General features: G+C 33.5%; 1 protein-coding gene across 4 annotated transcripts in view; it reads left to right on the forward strand.

Annotated features, from left to right (window-relative positions):
* Nucleotides 1-22,392, forward strand: part of XRCC1 (DNA repair protein XRCC1) — a 163,406-nt gene that overhangs the window by 55,121 nt on the left and 85,893 nt on the right. For 2 of the 4 annotated variants that reach the window (XM_080170860.1, XM_080170863.1), the window contains exons 25-27: nt 1,205-1,248; nt 1,760-1,795; nt 3,242-3,848. In XM_080170860.1, coding sequence (XP_080026986.1) covers nt 1,205-1,248; nt 1,760-1,795; nt 3,242-3,316 — 155 coding nt within the window. In that variant the 3' untranslated portion in view covers nt 3,317-3,848. Of the gene's footprint in view, nt 1-1,204; nt 1,249-1,759; nt 1,796-2,975; nt 3,009-3,241; nt 3,849-22,392 lie in introns of those variants that run through there. The other 2 variants (XM_080170861.1, XM_080170864.1) reach the window with 2 other exon arrangements.

The raw sequence follows: 22,392 nt of genomic DNA on the forward strand, positions 1-22,392 counted from the left end.
TAAAAAAAAAACTGGAATAGTCCCTTATGTGGCAACGCCCCTTAACGGGCGATTTGTCGTATTTTTAAATGGCTTTTATAGGTTATTTTAGGTTAGGTTATATTGGGTTAGGTGATTGCCCCACAGGGTTAGAGCCCCCCGCAGGGGCTATAAATAGAAGAAAAGCTACTGTGAAAAATACGTAAAACCCCCAACCTCAGCACTTATTTTAGATCAATAAAAAATATGGGGATGGGTTTCCTCTGTTCTACCTGGCATTTTGAGAGAAAATCACCAACAAATTATCACAAGATTTGGAGGAATCTTTGACTTTGAAAATAGCCTTAACCCTGCCTAGACAACACAAAGATTGTATAAGGTTTATAGGCAGATAAGTCTTTTTGTTTACGAGACCATATTTTTCAGATATTTAACTATTACTTCTGCCAAGAACATTTTGTACTAAGTTATAGTAAAAACAAAGATTTAGCAAAGACTTTGCCAATAGCTTCACTTTTTTATTGCAATATGTACACATTAAATATGTGGATTTAGGTTTTTGCATATTTTTATTAGTTTTCCTTAAAACAGCATTATATCTATTTAATATTTTCCTTATTTCCAAAATTAATCAACTTCCTTCCTCCGAAATTTTAGCTGTAACCTACAACTGAATTATTTCGAACAATTTCAGTTGATTTTTTTTTTGATTTTGGTGGGCAATGCATCGTTGTAAAGACGACCTATTTATCTGACCCCTTAAATATCATTTGATAATTATTTCGCTTGTTGGCTATAAAATATGAATTTTTACGAACTTGATGCTAAATCTAAATCTGTCTAAAATTTGTAACTGTACATGGTAATGAGCTGCGCCTGTTTATGTGTCAAAACATTTCCCTACTCTTACTATTAGTGTCACGCGTTAGATATTGTAGCAGTAGGTCTTGAACCCGACACTTACCTGAAAGAACTAATGTATTTCACAATAACGATAAACAAAATTACCCCTTCTGAATATTAGAATTACTTTTTGAAAAAAGTTCAGATACTGCAACTTTCAATCAACCCAAAAAAATTAAGTTATCAAAGCTTTTGAGCCATTGAATTAGAAATTATTTTTATAAAACTTTGGGTACCAGTGTAATTTACAGTCCAATGGGTGAAGACCTAGAAACTAGGGACTAATCCTCTACAAAAAAAAATGATAATGGTTAAAATTTGAACAGGGTTGACTATATTCTAACAAGATCAGCATCACCAGCCGACATCAGGAAAAGTTCACCAATTAAAAATAATATCTTCAAGTCTATAAAAAACATAATGATTAGAAGCTAACACATTAAAGTAAAACAACAGAGGGGGAAAGGTTAAATGTACCCACCCCGAGAACCCTGTGCAGACTTTCAATAGGATTTTTGATTATCATCCAATAGCGTCGGAATATTAACACAGCCAAGTCGCTACAAAAGAGCAGAAAACAATTTGCTAGAGGACGAAAAAGGTCCTTAATACTATCTGGATTATATATCTAAATTTATACATTAATTGCTAACACCATTTTGTCAATTAATTAAATAAAATGGTGTTTGCCTGCTTAAAAGAACAATTGGATTACTTGCTATATCATTTGAAGAAAGTTACTAAGCTTTTGTTTTTTTTAAATAAGGCTGATTTCATTACGCTTTGTGTATTTAGACCCATCTATTTTTTTTTACGGAGTTATGCAGCATTTTAATTAAAATTAAGATTTTAAAAATTGACTGAACTTGTTAATTTAATCAGAGATGCAAAATGTGGAAACAGTAAAGTTGAGGTAAATGTTTATCTTTTGTGATGTCATTAAAAGTTTGGGAGCTAGAAGCTGTGCACAGCACTACCAGTCAAACTGGAACTAGAGGCATTTTTGACATTGAAGCACAGCTTAATCTATACATGTAAAACAATATATTTGACCAGTTACATGACTGTAATGGGTTGACTTTAAGAATGGTGTAAAGTTAAATGTTTGTGCCTTGCTTAGCTCACTAGTTTTAACATTAGAGGCAATACAAAGTAGTTAGGTAAGGCTTCTAAGCAAAAAATCCAAACAATTTCAATTGGTTCAACATTATCTTATCAGATTTATCTCGGTAGAGTGGTGGTAAGTAACAGTAACAAGCCCTTTTCACTCCACAGGGGGGAGCATAGGCCGCTGACAATTTGTCAGTGTTTCTGTAACAATGTGGCTTTTTTTATGGATATGGGATAGGGTTGTCAGCCCTAAGCCCTATGATTGCGGTGTAAAGCGTCCATTTGCCATCAGACAACCAACCCTTTGATTGCACGACCTTTGTCTGAGAAGTCCTAACTGTGCATGGTAGTGAGTTGCGCCTGTTTTGGGCCAAGGCATTCCCCCTACTCTAACTATTTATGTCGCGCACCTGACATAGCAGCAGTAGGAACCATTTTTAACGTCTTTAGTTATGACGCGGTGTCGGACCGAGAATCGAACCTATCACCTTCCCGACGACGAGCAGATGCGCTACGTGTTGAGCCACGGTCGCGAGTGGTGGTACCCTCCCTCAAAATAGTCATAAACCTTCCCAGGACCTACGAGAAGCTACTCTGTAAAGGAAAACCATATTGGTTCAGCGGTTACAGAGATCCTTTGGTACAAACAACGGACAGACAGACAGACATCGTTCTATTTTGTATAAGTAATAAACCAAAAAAAATTTTCTAGCAATTACCTTAAAATAAGCTTTTTGACAACTTAGGATTTATTAATACTTCGATCTTACATCATATTATGATGGACTCTAATTAAATGAAACGTGTAGATGACTAAAAAATTTATAACCCCAATACATCCTCTTTACTCATCCCTTTTCCTGCCACTGAATGAACCAACTGACCTATAGATAATGTCCATGTTAGCAACCTAAATTGACGACAATTTTTTACTCTGTCATAATATCCACGTATATTCTACAATCTACATCCATTATTTTTAGGTATTAGAACCAGACTAGAACAAAAAAATAGTTATTTCTCGCATTGTATTATAAACATCTTTCCGCGGATATAAAATGTACAATCATAAGAAGGCACGGCCCAAAAAAACTGGTTTTAATCTTATTGTTGTACATTTTTATATTCGTAGAAAATTGGATATAATAAGATGCTACACATCGTTTTTTCGTTTGCATGAGAACCGGTTCTAATCAATATTAATCGGTTTCGAATGAATACGAGAAACAAATACTATTCATATTTTCAGGTATTAGAACCAGACTGGGTGATGAAATGTTGTGATAAACAGCAGATAGTCTCATGTGACAAATACAGATGCTAACAAACAATTAGATTTCCAACAAGGCTTCGAAACCGATCAATATCCGCTGTATTAGAACTGGTATTTAGGCATACTTAAAATTCATGTATAACATCGTAAAACAGACAAGTTTCCACGCAAATTAAAATAAAGTCATACAATTAATACTAGGGCTAATTTTTAAATCTTAAAATTTCTCCTTTTAATATCCGCGGAAACCGTCTATAATTCGATGCGATAATAGTTATTTCTCACATCGTATTATAAACAGGTTTCCGTGGATATTAGAATGAAAAAATTTAAGATTTAAAACAGTTTTGTTTGACCCGAGGGGCCAAAGGCCTTGGCTAACAGAACTGGTTTAAATTTTTATGATTTTTATTTTAATATCCTTAGAAAATTAATACGTTGCTAAATGGCCGAGAACCGGTTCTAATCCAGCGGATATGCTATTTATATTTTTTCACTCAGATTAATTTTTTTTCATTGAAATTGTAAGTTCAAAATTATTTGTTTGAATTAAAAATATAAAAATATATTCATTATTATGTAATGTGTAATTAAAGTTCATAAATGATTGTAAAGAAGCTACTCTATAATTGACTGTATCCCTCTGTATGTCTGTTCTAAGGGGGGGGTTTTTAATGCAACCATCTCGTAATCAGTGATTAAATGGTACTTCGAATTCGAATTTCGATCTGAAATTTTGCATGAGTAATCCTTGGTAGGTCTATTTTCCCTAAATCGAAAAAAAAGTTGGAAAAGTAGCGGCTGGCAGCTCAGCCGTTTAGCCGTTTTTTGACTATTTTCAGGGCAAATTCATCATTAATTACGTAGGAATCAACTTTTAAAAACTTATTTTTGGTTTTATTCATGGTAAATGATAGCAATAACCATTTTTTAAATTTCTAGTACCAGCTGCAAAACGGCTAGAACCGGCTGAAAACGGCTGTGAGCTGCAAAGAGTATGAAGGGTAGATATGGCTTGTGACGTGTCTAGGGGTAGGTTTTTATGGCGGCTGAGCTCAAAAATACTTCCAAAAATAGTGGCCGCCCATCCATATGGCAGCTGGGTAACAGCTGCAGCTCAGCTGGGAGCGGCCAAGAGTAGTATAAGTAGATAAGGCTTGTGACGTGTCAAGGGGTAGGTTTTATGGGTTCTGAGCTCAAAAATACTACCAAAAATAATGGCAGCCCATCCATATGGCAGCTGGGTAACAGCTGCAGCTCAGCTGGGAGCGGACAAGAGTAGAATAAGTAGAATGAGTACATAGGGCTTGTGACGTGTCTAGGGGTAGGTTTTTATGGATGCTGAACTCAAAAATACTACCAAAAATAGTGGCGGCTCATCCATATGGCAGCTGGGTAACAGCTGCAGCTCAGCTGGGAGTGGCCAAGAGTAGAATGAGTACATAGGGCTTGTGACATGTCTAGGGTTATGTTATTATGGGTGCTGAGCTCAAAAATGCTACCTAAAATAGTGGCAGCCAATCCATATGGCAGCTGGGTAACAGCTGCAGCTCAGCTGTGAGACCAAGAGTAGAATGAGTACATAGGGCGTGTGACGTGTCTAGAGGTAGGTTTTTATGGGTGCTAACCACAAAAATACTACCAAAAATAGTGGCGGACAATCCATATGGCAGCTGGGTAACAGCTGTAGCTCAGCTGGGAGTGGCCAAGAGTAGAATGAGAAGATAGGGCTTGTGATGTGTCTAGGGGTAGGTTTTTATGAATGCTGAGCTCAAAATTACTACCAAAAATAGTGGTGGTCCATCCATATTGCAGCTTGGTAACAGCTGCAGCTCAGCTGGGAGCAGCCAAGAGTAAAATGGTGGGTAACAGGGGTAGGTCTGAGCTCAAAAATACTACCAAAAATAGTGGCGGCCCATCCATATTGCAGCTTGGTAACAGCTGCAGCTCAGCTGGGAGCAGCCAAGAGTAAAATGAGTATATATAGGGCTTGTGACGTGTGAAGAATATCACAAAATTTATTATTTCAGTAGAATTAAACTTCTCCCAATTCACATTATAACTTCATTTCATGAACATATTACTAGTAACAGTTTTTAATTTCTAGATTTCACTGAAAACTACCAATAACGTCTGAAAACAGTTATCAACAGCCAAAAGTATATGTTGTAGATATAGCATGTAACATTTCTAGGGGTAGGTTTTTAACTTTTTATGGGGGTGTTGAGCTCAAAAACACTACCAATAATAGTTGGGGCTTATCCATATGGTCGCTGAGTAACAGCTACAGCTGAGCAGCAGCCGTTACCTTGATGCCATATGGATGGGCCTTTCTATTTTTGGGGAGTATTAATAAGCTTGGCACCTATAAAAATTTACCCCACACATTACAAGCTTTGTATTAAACTTTTACCTTTATTTGTTGGTAAATGTTCTCAGCCAATTTCAGCTGTTTAACAACTAAATCAATACTGAAATATTCAATATTTGGTTATCCTTCAATAGTCCCAAAAAGTGCTTAAACAACAGCTTACTGCACAGCTGCAGCTGTTACCCAGCAACCATATGGATGGGCATCCACTATTTTTGGTGGTTTTTTTAGAGCTTAGCACCCATTTAAACCTACCCCTTTGAATGTCACAAGCCCTATGTACCCATTTTACCCTTGGCTGCTTCCAGCTGAGCTGCAGCTGTTACAAAGCTGCAATATGGATGGGCCGCCACTATTTTTGGTAGTATTTTTGAGCTCAGACCTACCCCTGTTACCCAGCAACCATATGGATGGACCACCACTATTTTTGGTAGTAAATTTGAGCTCAGCATTCATAAAAACCTACCCCTAGACACATCACAAGCCCTATCTTCTCATTCTACCCTTGGCCACTCCCAGCTGAGCTGCAGCTGTTACCCGGCTGCCATATGGATAGGCCGCCTCTATTTTTGGTAGTTTTTTTTGAGCTTAGCACCCATAAAAACCTACCCCTAGACACATCACAATCCCTATCTACTCATTCTACTCTTGGCCGCTCCCAGCTGAGCTGCAGCTGTTACCCAGCTGCCATATGGAAGGCCATTACTAATTTTGGTAGCATTTTTGAGCTCAGCACCCATGAAAACCTACCCCTAGACACGTCACAAGCCCTATGTACTCATTCTATTCTTGGCCGCTTTCAGCTGAGCTGCAGCTGTTACCCAGCCGCCAAATGGATGGGCCGCCACTATTTTTGGTAGTATTATTGAGCTTAGAACCCATAAAAACCTACCCCTAGACACGTCACAAGCCCAATCTACTCATTCTACTCTTGGCCGCTCCTAGCTGAGCTGCAGCTGTTACCCAGCTGCCTTATGGATGGGCCGCCACTATTTTTGGTAGTATTTTTGAGCTCAGCACCCATAAAAACCTAACCCTAGACACGTCACAAGCCCTATCTACTCATTCTACTCTTGGCCTCTTCCAGCTGAGCTGCAGCTGTTACCCAGCTGCCATATGGATGGGCGGCCACTATTTTTGGTAGTATTTTTGAGCTCAACAGCCATAAAAACCTACCCCTAGATACGTCACAAGCCATATCTACCCTTCATACTCTTGGCAGCTCCCAGCCGTTTTCAGCCGATTCTAGCCGTTTAGCAGCTGATACTAGAAATTTAAAAAATGGGTATAGCTATCATTTACCATTAATTAAACCCAAAATATGTTTTTAAAAGTTGATTCCTACGTAATTAATGATGAATTTGCCTTGAAAATAGGCAAAAAACGGCTAAACGGCTGAGCTGCCAGCCGCCAGCCGTTACTTTTCCAACTTTTTGTTCGATTTAGGGAAAATAGACCTACCAAGGATTACTCATGAAAAATTTCAGATCGAAATTCGAATTCTAAGTGCCATTTAATCACTGATTACGAGATGGTTGCATTAAAACCCCCCCCCCTTTAAAGATTGAATTCATGATTCTACCATCTCCTTCCCTTTTATAAACATACCCTTCGCTTTTTTTCTTTTAGAATATTAAAGTTGACCTATTATTTCTTAACAAGGAGTATTATATCAATGAGAAGCGCGAGCAAGCTGTAACAAACTTGTTGAGGAAAGAAAAAAGAAAATTTGATTTAGTAAGTAACCTTTTTTTTTAAAGGTCGAAGGATTTATACAAAATATTTTTAAGTCTTATACAGTGTGTTTTTTTTATGAGCACTTTTTTGAAAGCAATTTTACCCCACTTATAGTTATCAGAATTTAATGATTAATGGCTTATTTTCTTCGTTTTTTAAGGGAAATTATGAAACAACAAAAAAAATTACAGTTTTTGTTGAAAAAGTACAGTAAAGTTGAAAATTAAAAACTTAGGTGTCAACATATAAAAATGGTTTTAGCGCATTTTTCTTAAAAAAATGGATTTTCTGTAGTCGACTTTGGGGGGCCAGTACTCCCTCCCTGGTTGAGATATGACCTTCAAACTTTGATATATTCTAGTACATGTCCCTAATAGTATCTGTATACATTTTTAGCTCTATATCTCAACTTTGAAGTGTTTAGCAGCCATTCTTGCAAAAGGTTGATTATTTGAGCATAAGAAAAATGCGCTAAAACCATTTTTAGATGTTGACACCTAAGTTTTTAATTTTCAACTCTGAAAAAATTCTGATAACTATAAGTGGGGTAAAATTGCTTTCAAAAAAGTGCTCATAAAAAAACACACTGTATAATTTGATATTTATTGATATTTCTTTTCTAGGGGCAAGTTCTCTTGGGAAGTTGGAGGTACTATCTCCCATTATAGCTATAATTCTTTCCAGGACCTATGAGAAGCTACACTGTAAAAGAGAACCATATCGGACTAGCAGTAATCCCAAGCTTTGGAGTGTCTGTGCTACATAAACTTTAAAAAAGAACGTTGCCCTAACCAATCTAAAATTAATTGACTCCTTAACTTTAGAGAAAAAAAGTTGTGAAGCGCAATTTTGCATTATGCACATATTTTTGCACCCTCATAAAAATTATTTCCATTAAATGTTAACATTTAAAATCACACTGGAATATCAATCTTGGCTAGCCATGAACTTTACTGTCATTAAACAGAGACTAAAGGACATTAGAAATGGGCCAAAGTTTAATATATTGCAAAATTAAGTTATTCTAATCAGTTAAACTGAGGTTGAATAAAAGTGAAAGGGCATGGATAGTGATCAAGATTATGGAAGGGAATTGTGGTTAATTTTTAAAATGAATTTTGCATAGGGAGGGATGGGCCATTTGACTGTAATATATTATATAGGTATCCTTGAAAACGTTGAGGACATTCAAACTAGTGGTGTTCAAACATTTCCACCTCAAAAGTTTTGATCAACAGTTTTTTTCTACTTATGATTAAAGGTTAAGATTTTTGTACTTCATAATATTAATAAAAATATTTGATTAGTTTTAAAGTGTGTTACCTTTTTTTATGCTTCATTATTATTTGGCCACAACTTGGTAAAAAATGCTCACAAATCAGACCTTTTTCGACCGAAGATACTCAAATGGTTCCCTTACAAGCCCAATCAATCAGTTTTAAGATATCTATATTTCAAAGAAAATTGATGAAAATACCAAAAAAAGGCAAATTTAGGTGTTACCTTTTATATGCACAGATACCATAAAATCAATAGAAAAAATACTTTTTTTTACTTTTCTCTCATTTTAAAAGTTTGATTCTGTTAAATTGGCTATTCTTGAAGTGATTTATCCATTGATTATACTAAAACATAATATTGGGTAGAAGTTAATGTATTTTAAAGAAATAAAAATTTGGAAAATAAGAAATTCGACCTCTATCACTTCAGAGGACAGCTGCCAACCTCCAGTTGACAGGATATAGTTAAATACTTGTTAGCAATAATAATTAACCCAAAAAGTAAAACAAAAAGTTCTTTGATATGGTAAAAAAATGATAATCTAAATCTTAAATTAGGGGATGATGATCTGAAGGACGCCCTTACTGGTGGTGATAATGACCCAGATGGTATCCAAGTACATGAGCGTTTAGACAACTAACCTATTGAACTATGGTCCAATTTTTGAATTTATAGCAGCCTCCAATTAAAAGTTGTAACAAGAAATATAACCATCTTTTAAAATCTACTGTATTTACCTTATAAATTGGAGAATTTAAAAACCATGATTGTATGTTTTGAGATTTCTATTGATTGGAGAATGCTACAAATACAAAAATCGGACCATAGTTTAATAGACAAGTTGTCATAATACTCATGTATTTTGATACCATCTGGGTCATCATCACCAACGGCAAGAGCGTCTTTAAGATCATCATCCCCAAAATTAAGATTTAGATTATCATTTTTTTACCATATTAAAGAACTTTTTGTTTTACTTTTTGGGTTAATTATTATTGCTAACAAGTATTTAACTACATCCTGTCAACTGGAGGCTGGCAGCTGTCCTTTGAAGTGATAGAGGTCGAATTTCTTATTTTCCAAATTTTTATTTCTTTAAAATACATTAACTTCTACCCAATATTATGTTTCAGTATAATCAATGCATAAATCCCTTCCAGAATAGCCAATTTAACAGAATCAAACTTTAAAAATGAGAGAAAAGTAAAAATAAGTATTTTTTCTGTTGATTTTATGGTATCTGTGCATATAAAAGGTAACACCTAAATTTGGATTTGTTAAGTGTTTTCATCAATTTCCCTTGAAATATAAAGATATCTTAAAACTGATTGATTGGGCTTGTAAAGTAACCATTTGAGTATCTTCGGTCAAAAAAGAACTGATTTGAGAGCATTTTTGACCAAGTTGTGGCCAAATAATAATAAAACCTAAAAAAAGGTAACACACTTTATTTACTGTTTACCAAACGCTTTGTTAAATTCAAAAGTTCAATAATAATTATTTCTGGGTTGGAACCTCGGCCAACCCAAGAAAATATCTTAAGACCCAGCTTCATCTTTTCAACTTCTGATTATTAAGCCCTGTTTATCTTCAGAAGATACAAATAGGCTAGGTAATTTATTAATTCGGTCCTGAAGGTTTTTACCAGAAGAAAATATTAATTACTATGCCTTTTAAAATTTATCTTCTGATGTATGTCAATCGATGTGGCTTGCTACTTAAAATTTGCAATTTTGCTCAATTTATCGGCTGATAACAATTGTCTTAGAGTGTCTTGCAACTTTGTTTAAATAAAAATTCCTATAAATGGCCGCTTATATTTGATGTTGTACAGCTTAGATACTAACTCCTGTACTTAAATGCATGATTTATATGGTTAAAGTTTTGTACGGGTAAAACGTATCAAATCAAAATGAGATTTCAACAGTTTGTTAAACAAATATAGGAATGTATGTAGCAACTCAAGGACAAGACAATAACTGGCCAATCCCTATTTATGATACACAAAATTACCCCCTATGTTGATTATAATTAGTGGTTGACAGGTTCAGACACTCAACTTAATTAACCAATTCAGTAGAAGTCCCCAAAAAGTTTGTTAAGCGAAAAAATAAAATAATGTTATCAAAATACTTTGGGGACTAGTGTAATAAACAGCCCAATGTCCCCTCCCTCCCTGGTATCAACTTGATTCCACTTTTAACTGTATACATACTTTGTATACTGTAAACTTTACCTGGGATTTACAATTCGTCATGAATTTATATAGGCCCTGCCACATTTATCTATTAAATGATAGGCTTAAAACCAGAGGGGATGGGACATTGGACTGTGAATTATATTGGTGTCCAAAGTTTCAAAACCATGTTATCCATGTAGTATGCTCAATAGACTATAAAAGTTGGAAAGATTTTTAATCAATATAATAGATTTGAAATCTGCATAAAATTTTAAGGATTTTTTATAAAATTAGTTTTTTATATAATTCTTTATTTAAAGGCGCAAATACAAATTAAGTTAAATAATTTTGAGATCTGTTATTGGTGGATTGAAAACTATCTGCGCTCTGATTGGAGAAGCTTAAGTGACGTACATCATTTAACCAATTAGAGCATAGGTAGTTTCCAATCCAGCTATCCTATTGGTCAAAATTTATGAACTTAAATCGTATTTGCGCCTTTAAATAAAGAATTATATAAAAAACGAATTTTATAAAAAATCCTTAAAATTTTATGCAGATTTCAAATCTATTATATTGATTAAAAATCCTTAAAACTTTTATAGTCTAATGCTCAACAATAACATTGAGCTTGAGCTGGCCCTAGTGGCTATAATAAAGTTTCTCGATCTACTCCAGGAGTCGTAGGACCAAACTCTAAAAAACAATATCTATGATTTACATAGGGGGTAAATTATGATTATCATCATTGGGATTCATATAAAAATTTTCCTTTTGTAATGGACAGCTATAAAATAACTGACTTTAAATTCTAATTGAATATTACCTAGCAAATTGTGATGTTTGACTGGGATCTAAAGGGCTAAGACAATGGCTGATGATTTGGTGTACATTCCCAATGATGATACACAAAAGTACCCCTTCTGTACATTACAATTAGTTGTTGAAACATCTGGACACTCAACTTATTGAACCAACCAATCAATATACAAGAAAAGTTTGGGGACAAGTGTAATAAACAGCTTAATGTCCCCTCCCTTCCTGGATGTTTGAGTTGTTTATTGGAATGGGTTTACCTTTGCTAAACAGAATTTACCATTGCTAAATTTGTATTTGCTAAGCTTGCAATTATTTCAGAAAGTTTCACACAAAACTTTACTAACATGTCAATACGATTTATATCAAATAGCGGCTTATCCTAGCAATTTTCTTTCAGTTGTTAAGGATAGGTAAGAATAAAAAAGTACGACCTTACCATTGGAAAAAGAATAAAGCGGTGCTTTCATATTTAGTGCCACCAAAACACCAGCCCACCTCATTTTTCCAATAAACTAAAAATGAGAGGGGAGGGGAGTTATTGCCTTTATGCCTAACTCTGCAGAGCCTAAACCTTAGGGGGCTACCCTGTACACAATATAACCTAACATAACTTAGCCTTACGCAACAATTAATACTAGAAAAAACTTTTGAGGGAAATCGTCATCACCTAACAAAGACTTTCTGGTATACCACTCCTGCGGTAGAAATCCTGTGACATAAAGTAGTTTTTTTTTTGTCTAAAGCTTAAGATCTCAATGACTTATGAACTGATTAGGTTCTCTATTTTAGGTTATCTTCACAAAGGTCCCGTTATGGTTTTAGGCTAAATCTTTTTCTTAGTTTTGAGTTTTTTTTCTAGCCCCTAGATATTTTTAGCATGCAGCGTAGAATTTGTATAAATTTCAACATTTCCGGATGGGTTGACCAATTCTAAACAAACTGACAGGATGTATTAACTTGGTGCCTACAGGAATTGGCCAGGATCTGTTAGACCTGGATGTTGTTGTTGTTAGTAGCAGGATGTGTGTGTGTGTGTGTGTCTGGTGCCTCCAGGAATTGGCCAGGATCTGTTAGACTTGCATGTTGTTGTTGTTATTAGTGACAGGATGTGTGTGTGTGTGTCTGGAGCCTCCAGGAATTGGCCAGGATCTGTTAGACTTGGATGTTTTTGTTATTAGTAACAGGATGTGTGTGTGTGTGTGTCTGGTGCCTCCAGGAATTGGCTAAGATCTGTTAGTTGGATGTTGTAGTTCTTATTAGTAACAGGATGTGTGTGTGTGTGTGTCTGGTGCCTCCAGGAATTGGCCAGGATCTGTTAGACTTGGATGTTGTTGTTGTTATTAGTAACAGGATGTGTGTGTGTGTGTGTGTGTCTGGTGCCTACAGGAATTGGCCAGGATCTGTTAGACTTGGATGTTGTTGTTGTTATTAGTAGGATGTGTGTGTGACTAAATGTAGCTGATGATCTCGTATACCGCTGGACCAATATGGTTTTCCTTCACTGTGAGATTCTAATAGGCCTAGAGAAGGTTTATAAATATTTTGCGAAATAGATTTTTTTCCTTTTTCTTTAATTTTTTTTAGTTTAAGTGCCCCTATATAGGGGTAGACGTAGTAACATATTATATGACTATTTATTTGGACAACATATAGATGCTAATAACATTTAAATTAAGTTATATAACAAGGTGTCGATATTTGTTGATAAATTCTCCAAACATTGTCGACATCATATTCAAATTTTATGTAATCCTTGTCTTGAAGGTTAAACAGGGGAGAACTGGCTTAATTGGATAACTAAGGAAAATTATGTTTAGTTTAGATAAATATTTGTTCAAATTTAAAGCGTCATAAACTCAAGTTTGATTAGGGCAAATATTTGACAGCAGATTAATACAAAATAAAAATCAGGGAGTAGTTATTTATCGCATCGTATTATAGACACCTTTCCGCGGATATTAAAATAAGAAATATAAGACTAGCAAAACTGCTATTGATCTTATGGCTTTTATTTCAATATACGCGGAAAATCATCTTTAATACTAGGCTATACATGATTTTGCAGTATGGCTGAGAACCGGTACTAATCAACTGGATATCAATTAGTTTCGAAGCCATTCTAGAATATAATTTAAGACAAAAATAGGCCCCCCCCCCCTTGCTTTCACTTAAAGCTTTTTCTTGACCCTCATTTCCCTATTCCCCTTTTTTTTAAAGTTTGAAAAAAAACTTATTTTTTTCCCCTTCAAAAGTTTTTGTCAAAGAAGGCGTCTTAACTTTTTATTTAGAATAGCTAGCCGGTGCTTTTAGTACGTAGTAGATGCAAAATTTTTCATAGAATTCAGATATGCAATCGTTTTTTTTGTAGACCTCTTATTTTTGAAGTAATTTAAGTTTTTTTTTTTAAATAATTAAGTCGGTTTTAAGGTACTAAAATGCAACAAAATAAAAGAAGAAAATTGCCAGTATGAACAAAAATAGTAATATCTTTAATTTGACACCTTACTTTTTAAGTTCTGTTGAGTAATTATTGAAATAATCTATTTTTTTAACCTCGGTTTAATAAAAATTTTAAACCTAGATATTTATCACACAGACATAAAAAATATTGGTTCATATATACCTTTAGAATCAGAAAAATATTACGAATCCATTCTAAGCAAAATTGAAAAAAAATAAAAACTTGAAAAAATAAAAATGGCCTAAAATATTATATTTTTACAGGCAACACTTAATTGTAACTATTAAACTAGCCAATCAAAAACCTCAAAAATTGACAAATCAAGTAGCTTCAACTCAAAACTTAACCAATAGAATTGACAAAAAAAAGGATAATGTTCATACAATATAAACAATAGATACTACAATAAAAATAGTGATACTTACATAACATGTAAAGAATGAAAAATTATGAACAAATATGCTTCAATCTGTTTATAAACTTCAAAACAATGCAGTTAAAAATGCATTATTGTTTCTTGTGTTTAAAAAATATCTGTTACAGTGTATGTACATTTGTTTAGGTTTTGTTCAGGTTTTGTTCAAGTCAACCCTTTAAAGCCGAAAATTATGATTCTTAAAATAAACTTATATTTTTTATTATAATTTTATAAAACTTTTTCAATTTTGCTTAGAATGGATTCGTAATATTTTTCTCATTCTAAAGTCATATATAAACACATTTTTTTTTATGCCTGAGAGAAAATATTTAGGTTTAAAGTTTTGATTAAAACGAGGTTAAAAAAAATAGATTTTTTCAATAACTACTCAACAGAATTTAAAAAGTAAGGTGTCAAATTAAAGATCTTACTATTTTTGTTCATACTGGCAATTTTCTTCTTTTATTTTGTTGCGTTTTAGTACCTTAAAACCGACTTAATTATTTTTTTTAAAAACTCAAATTACTTCAAAAATAAGAGGTCTACAAAAAAAAACGATTGCATATCTGAATTCTATGGAAAATTTTACATCTACTACGTACTAAAAGCACCGGCTAGCTATTCTAAATAAAAAGCAAAAAAGTTAAGACGCCTTCTTTATTATTATTTGGATCTTACTCATCAAATTATCATGTATTCTTACAAATGGAATGTTCCTCTCCTATTGGATGAATGAACTGACTAATAAATGATGTCCATGTTAGCAATCTATTTGACGACAATTTTTCCCCTGTTGTAATATCCCCCTATATTCTATATCCTTTGGAGTCTCTTACCCTGCGGGACCCTATTCTTACAGGGTACTAACCCTGCGGGGCTCTTCTTTCCTTAACTTAACCCAACAAAATCGTTAAAATACGTTTATTTTGGTCCAAATGTAACATAAGGGAAACCACCAGTCTACACTATATTCTCATCATATATTAGACGTATATAAACAGACGAAAGGATAAAGTTAGTTAAATAGAAACTATGCTAAGTACATAAGAAAGATATGTGTATTGCTGCAGGGATTTAAAGGGATAGGACAATAGCCGATAAATTTATGTACATTCTCAATGATTATCCACAAAATTATCCCTTCTGTAGATTACTATTATTGGTATGTACGTTTAGACACTCAACTTAATAAATTAACAAATCAAAATATGATAAAAGTCCTTCATGTTGTTGAGCCAACGAACAAGAAAACGTTGGGGACTAGTGTAATAAACAACCCAATGGCCCCTTTTTCTCTGGTATTGCTGTATATGTATGTAAATTTTTGTTATCTTCATGCATACTAATTTAAGTCTGCAGGATCAAACAAGGATGACAACATACCTACAGACAAAGCTCAACAAAATCAGACGGTCATACATACTAAACAAATAGAGAGGGGACAATGAGCTTTTTATTACACTAGTTTCCAAAGTTTTATAATAACGTTTTCTTATTCGTTGGCTAACAACTTTTGGGACTTTTATTGAATTTTGATTGGTTGGTTCATTAAGTTGAGTGTTCAAAAGTTTCAACCACTAATTTTAATCATCAGAAGGGTCAATTTTGTGTATCATCCTTACGGATGTACATCAATATATCGGCCATAGTCTTATACCTTTAAATCCCTGGGACTGTTTATAATGCTAGTCCCCAAAGTTTTATAATAACGTTTTACTATTCGTTGGCACACAACTTTGGGGACTCTTATTGAATTTTGATTGGTTGGTTCATTAAGTTAAGTGTTCAAACGTTTAAGTCATTTACGTAAGTGGTAATTTTGTGTTTCATCATTGGGGATATATGTACGTCAATTTAAAGGCCATTATCTTGTCCCGTTAGTTCCCTGATTTAATTTTCATTCAGAAGTCAAAATACAATTTCAATGTAAATCTATCCCTTTGAATTAATTAGATTTTACCCAATCGTCCTAGGAATGAACATTCCAAAAAATAAGAGATTATCGTAATTATATTATAATAAACTGTCTCTAAAAAATAAAAACTTCGCTTCAATATGTTCTCACAACAATTAAACAAACATCTTTCTCAAGAAAGAAATTTAACATATTTTTTAAAGCTAAGTTTTTCTATAATTATGGTAGGTCCCTAATTGTTAGACCTTGTTATTTCAATTTAAAACTAGACTTGATGATCCCTGGCGAGGTAAGGAACAATTAAGAAAGTATAGGAACTCTAAAATTTAAAATAGAAAGTCCGTTTTTCTATATTTTAAACAGTACTCTGTTCGTTTGTCTGACTTTCTGTTTTGTCTAGTTTTGCGTTTATGGAAAATTGTCATCCTTGGTTCGTAAAGAAAAACACAATATATAAAATAATTTTGACACCTTGTTTTGTATTAATAAATGTGAGGTAGAGGATTTATCTGGATTCTGGTAATACCTGGATCTTTCACACCTCTCATGAAAAACTTTTCCAGTATGGCTTCGAAAACGATGAATATCAGCAGGATTAGAACCGGTTCTCCGTCATACTGAAAAATCATGTATAGCCTCGTATTATCAGACAATTTTCTACCAATATTGAAATAAAAATCATAAAATTAATACCAGTTTTGTTAGTCCGGACCTTCTAACCTTCGGGGCCAACAAAACTGTTTTTGTCTTTTTATATTTTTTCATTTTGATATCAGCGGAAAGCTGTCTATAATATAAATATAGTAAATAACTATTGGTACTTTTTTGGTGAGGAATAAAAAAAAATCCCCAATAATTTTTATGTATAATAAACCACCTGTAACCAACCACTGAATTTTGATAGCCCCGAGGGGCCGAAATCTTGGGCTAACAAAACTGATATCAATTATATGATTTTTATTAATATTCGTTAAAATTGTCTGTATATGATGCTAAACATGATTTTTCAGTATGGCTTAGAACTTGTTCTAATCCAACGAACATTAGTCGGTTTTGAAGCCATACTGGAAAACTGATTACAGGGTAGTGTGGATTGATAATACTTGTCTGTCTTTTCAAACAACACTAATGTCGTCGGTGTTCTTTTACACCAGACTATACCAACAACGATATTATTTTTTTTTAAAAGGAGGGGGTAGGTTGTGTTAAAAGTGTGAGTAAGCTTCCAGTCAAAAGCTACTATTAAGTCTAACTGTTCTTAATATTGACAAAACTCATAGTATTAAACGCATATTTAATAACAGTTAGACTTAATGATTACTTTTTATTGAAAGCTTACTCAGACTTTTGCGGATTTTTAAAACAACCTACCCCCCCCCCTTACGTTTTTTCAGCTGTCGGTGGGGATTAACACATAGTAGAATGTACGACTTTTACATTTGCCCCCCAAATATTATTTTAGATTATTTTGCTTGTTGGTTATACCTTATTTCTGATTTCAAACAATACATATCAAAAAAATTAATTTTAAACATTATTTTCCTGAAATGTTGAATAGAATAATCGATATTTTATTATCCTCCTACTGGATTAACGAACTGAACAATAAATTAGGTTAATATTAACAAGCTAAATTGACGACAAATTTTCATCTGTAAATATATCCACATATATCCTATATCCATTAATGTAATACTGATCATAGAGCTACATTTCACTCACCCCTAAAAAACTTACATGTCTTAATCTTTTCATGAGCGAAATATCTATTTAAAATTATTTTCTATGCATATAATAACTTCATGAAATTGAACACAAAATGATTCATTTTCAAAGCCATACTGAAAAGTCCTTTTTTTGCGAAATTATGAGAGCTCTGATATCAACAAAGCCTAAAAATCCACGAGACGAGAAAATAATTTATCCTCAACACTGAACAGACAAGTTATTTGTATCTAAGAGAAAAAAGGGTAAATTGCATATTTACAACCGTCAGAAATACAATTAGATGTTATTTTTGTCAAAATGCATAAACCTCTGCCAAAAATATAGTCATACTTAAAGTATCATATTTACTCACGACCGTGGCTGATCATGTAGCGCCTCCGCTCGTCGTCAGGGAGGTGACGAGTTCGAATCTCAGCTTAACACCGCATCATAAAGGGTGTTAAAAAAAACCAATCGCTTTACTTTTTTCAATATAAACCTTACAGTTTTGGTCCAAAACTAATAAAAAATAATTCAATTTATGCTCAAGAAATAACATAAAGAAAACAATATTGAATTTTGAATCTTCTTACCTCTCTCCAGCCTGAGACCTAGTCCTTGCAGAGAAATTTGTAAATATATCCACATATATCCTATATCCATTTATGTAACACTGATCATAGAGCGACATTTCATCAAAAAAATGAACATATCTTAATCTTTTCATGAGCAAAAAAAAACTGTATAAAATCAGTTTTTATACATATAATAACTTCATGAAAATTGAACACAAAATGATTCATTTTCAAAGCCATACTGAAAAGTCCTTTTTTTGCGAAATTATGAGAGCTCTGATATCAACAAAGCCTAAAAAATCCACGAGACGAGAAAATAATTTATCCTCAACACTGAACAGACAAGTTATTTGTATCTAAGAGAAAAAAGGGTAAATTGCATATTTACAACCGTCAGAAATACAATTAGATGTTATTTTTGTCAAAATGCATAAACCTCTGCCAAAAATATAGTCATACTTAAAGTATCATATTTACTCACGACCGTTGCTGATCATGTAGCGCCTCCGCTTGTCGTCAGGGAGGTGACGAGTTCGAATCTCAGCTTAACACCGCATCATAAAGGGTGTTAAAAAAAACCAATCGCTTTACTTTTTTCAATATAAACCTTACAGTTTTGGTCCAAAACTAATAAAAAATAATTCAATTTATGCTCAAGAAATAACATAAAGAAAACAATATTGAATTTTGAATCTTCTTACCTCTCTCCAGCCTGAGACCTAGTCCTTGCAGAGAAATTTGCCCTACGCCGAAAGTGAATATTTTATTATAAATAAATAAAAGTCGTCTTTTTTGAAAAAGAACATACCATCTTAAGTACTTTAAATCTTGTAGACAGATCCCATAATGTTCATAGTTTTAGAGGTTGCATGTAAAGACCTTTCTAAAGACACCTTAACCAGGTTTATAACACAATCCTAGCCAATTTGGCATAAAAAAAGAGGAATGAGAAACTGTCCCAATTTTGTATAACTTTAGCGGAACAAGTTCCAATTACGTCATATTTTTCTTTCCCGAAAAAGAGAAGGGGGAAAGAAAAAAAAGGGAAGGGGGGAAGAAAAAAGAGATGGGAGAAAAGGGGGTTTTCCCCATCTCTTTTGAAGAGATTTTCTTCCCCCCCTCCCTTTTTTGGGAAAGAAAAATATGACGTAATTGGAACTTGTTCCGCTAAAGTTATACAAAATTGGGACAGTTTCTCATTCCTCATAAAAAAAAGACCTGGCAAACATCAAGAATTAAAATTAGACTGAGTCGTCATGTCTCAATATTGAAGGGTCTGTCTTTTTTATGCCAAATTGGCCAGGATTGTGTTAGAAACCTGGTTAAGGTGTCTATAGAAAGGTCTTTACATGCTCCATCACAAACTAAAGAAACATTATGGGGCTATCTACAAAATTTTAAGTACTTAAATTGGTTTAAATTGTGATGGATTGTTTTTTTATGCCCTTTAACTAATTACGTTGAAAAAGGTTTTTTTCTGCTGTCGCGCTTGGCATCTAAGGACTCTGTATTCAAAAGGCTAAGAAAAGGGTAGAAAAATAGCCTAAAACCATCCAAAAGCTTAATTCTGTAGTCTTAAACCAACATGAGACCTATGTAAAACTCCCATAAAAAGAGAAGTGTTTAGTTTAAAAGCCTATATAATAGGACTGGAGGCTGCGTCTCTGTTATCTAGGAAAATTGGAAGGGATATGGAAGGGCAGAAAAATAACTCAAAAACCATACAACAACGTTTTATATAAAAATAAAACAGCCTAAACCCATCCAAGGACCTATAAGAAGCTTCATTCTGAAGGAGAACCTTATTGATTCAGCAGTTAGTGAGATCCTTCGTTACAGACAAAAAAAACTTACTACTTTAAAAAATAGGATTAATACTCTATACTGAATTAGTCATTACGTCTACGTATACTATCACTAAAGTGTGACATCGTGTGTGTGTGTGTTTGTATGTACTGTATAAGAATAGAAGTATAAGAATAGAAGCATATTCTGAACCCTTTTTTCGTCCAATCTAAGAAGAAACATTTCTAGCAGACAAAAGTATTGTTTACTTTCGACTCAAGCTGATGTGGATTTTAAAAAAATGATAGACTCGCTACTCGAAAGTGAGGCAAAATTATTTTTGTGAAAAATCATCCAAAAGCACATTAAAAATCTACAAAAATTAAACAAAATCATATGGTAATAACCCTTTTAAGATTTTATTTCATTTTTGTAAATTTTTTTATGCGACTTTGGAGGATTTTTTACAAAAATAATTTTGCCTCACCTGCGAGTAGCCTGCATAACTTTCTTTTTAAGAATCCACCTCTGTTTGAAGCTTTCAAATTATAGACGAAATTTTTGGGCAATTAATTCTTATTCCGCAAAGCTTTCTAAGTTGTAAGAAAATTTACTGTTTACAACTGACTTTTATCTATGTATGAAATGAAAAAAAAACATGTGTTCGTAACAAAATGTGTACACAATATTAACCAATGAGATTAAATGTATGTACCGATGCGATTCTCCTATTGGCTCAATCAGACATTACCTCTCTTTCTTATTACCTTTATTTGTGTAAGTAACCCATGCCCAAAGATAATTATTTTGATGAAGTCTGCAAAGTTGATGAAAACTTATTTTCTCGTATTCATTTGAAACCGGTGGATAGGAACCGGTTCTCATGAATACGAAAAAACTATGTCTAGCATCGTATTATATCCAGTTTTCTACGAATATAGAAATGTACAATCATAAGATTAAAACTAGTTTTTTTAGCCGGTGCCTTCGGCACCACGGGGCTAAAAAAAACTAGTTTTAATCTTATAATTGTACATTCTATATCCGCGGAAAGCCGTTTATAATACGATACGAGAAATAACTATTATCACAAGCTTCAAAAAAAAACTTTGTTTCAAAGACATTTCAAGTAAATGAGATTTTGTTGGCGACAACAACATTACAATGGATATAGAATATAGGATATTGGGACAGGGCTAAAATCGGCGTAAATCTTGGTTGCTAACATGGACTTTACTTATTGGTTAGTTAGGTCATCTGGTAGGAAGGAAGTGGATGGCATAACGTGGGTGGATAGGGAGTATCGTTATTTTAGCCAGCTACAAGTTTTTCTTTTATTAGAGTACATGATAATTTGGTTTAAGATCCAAGTAATAATAAATCCATGAACATTACAGACTAGTTTTATAGTCAAACTTTTGGAAAATAAAGTGAAGTTTTCACAAACAGGTTTAATCACTGCACATTAAACTTCTTTCAGAGATGGGTTTTTCAAAGAAGAATGCCGCGTTTTTTCGATATATCGAAAAAACAGAGTATACTACTATTTATTTAATCATTTCGGCCTTCATATTAATTAATGCATCTTTTTCAAGCTGTATTAGAGAATGTTTTTCTTCTATGAAGGCCGTACCAACAAAAGCGAAATAATTAAATAAAAAGTTGTAAACTCTGTTTTTTCGATATGTCTAAAAATTCTTCTTTCAAAAATCCATCTCAGAAGTAACGAAGCCTTTAGCCTTTAGGGTTTCCCATTTCCCTGTCAGAATTATGTTTAGTTGTTACATCACCATATGTATGTAATAAATATACCATTAGAATATAATTATGTCAATAATATGTCAACAATGACCATAAAAAAGGTGATTTTTATTTTTCA

This window comes from Acartia tonsa, chromosome 8, assembly GCF_053477335.1.
Source record: "Acartia tonsa isolate MP-2025a chromosome 8, ASM5347733v1, whole genome shotgun sequence".
Classification (NCBI taxonomy): domain Eukaryota; kingdom Metazoa; phylum Arthropoda; class Copepoda; order Calanoida; family Acartiidae; genus Acartia; species Acartia tonsa.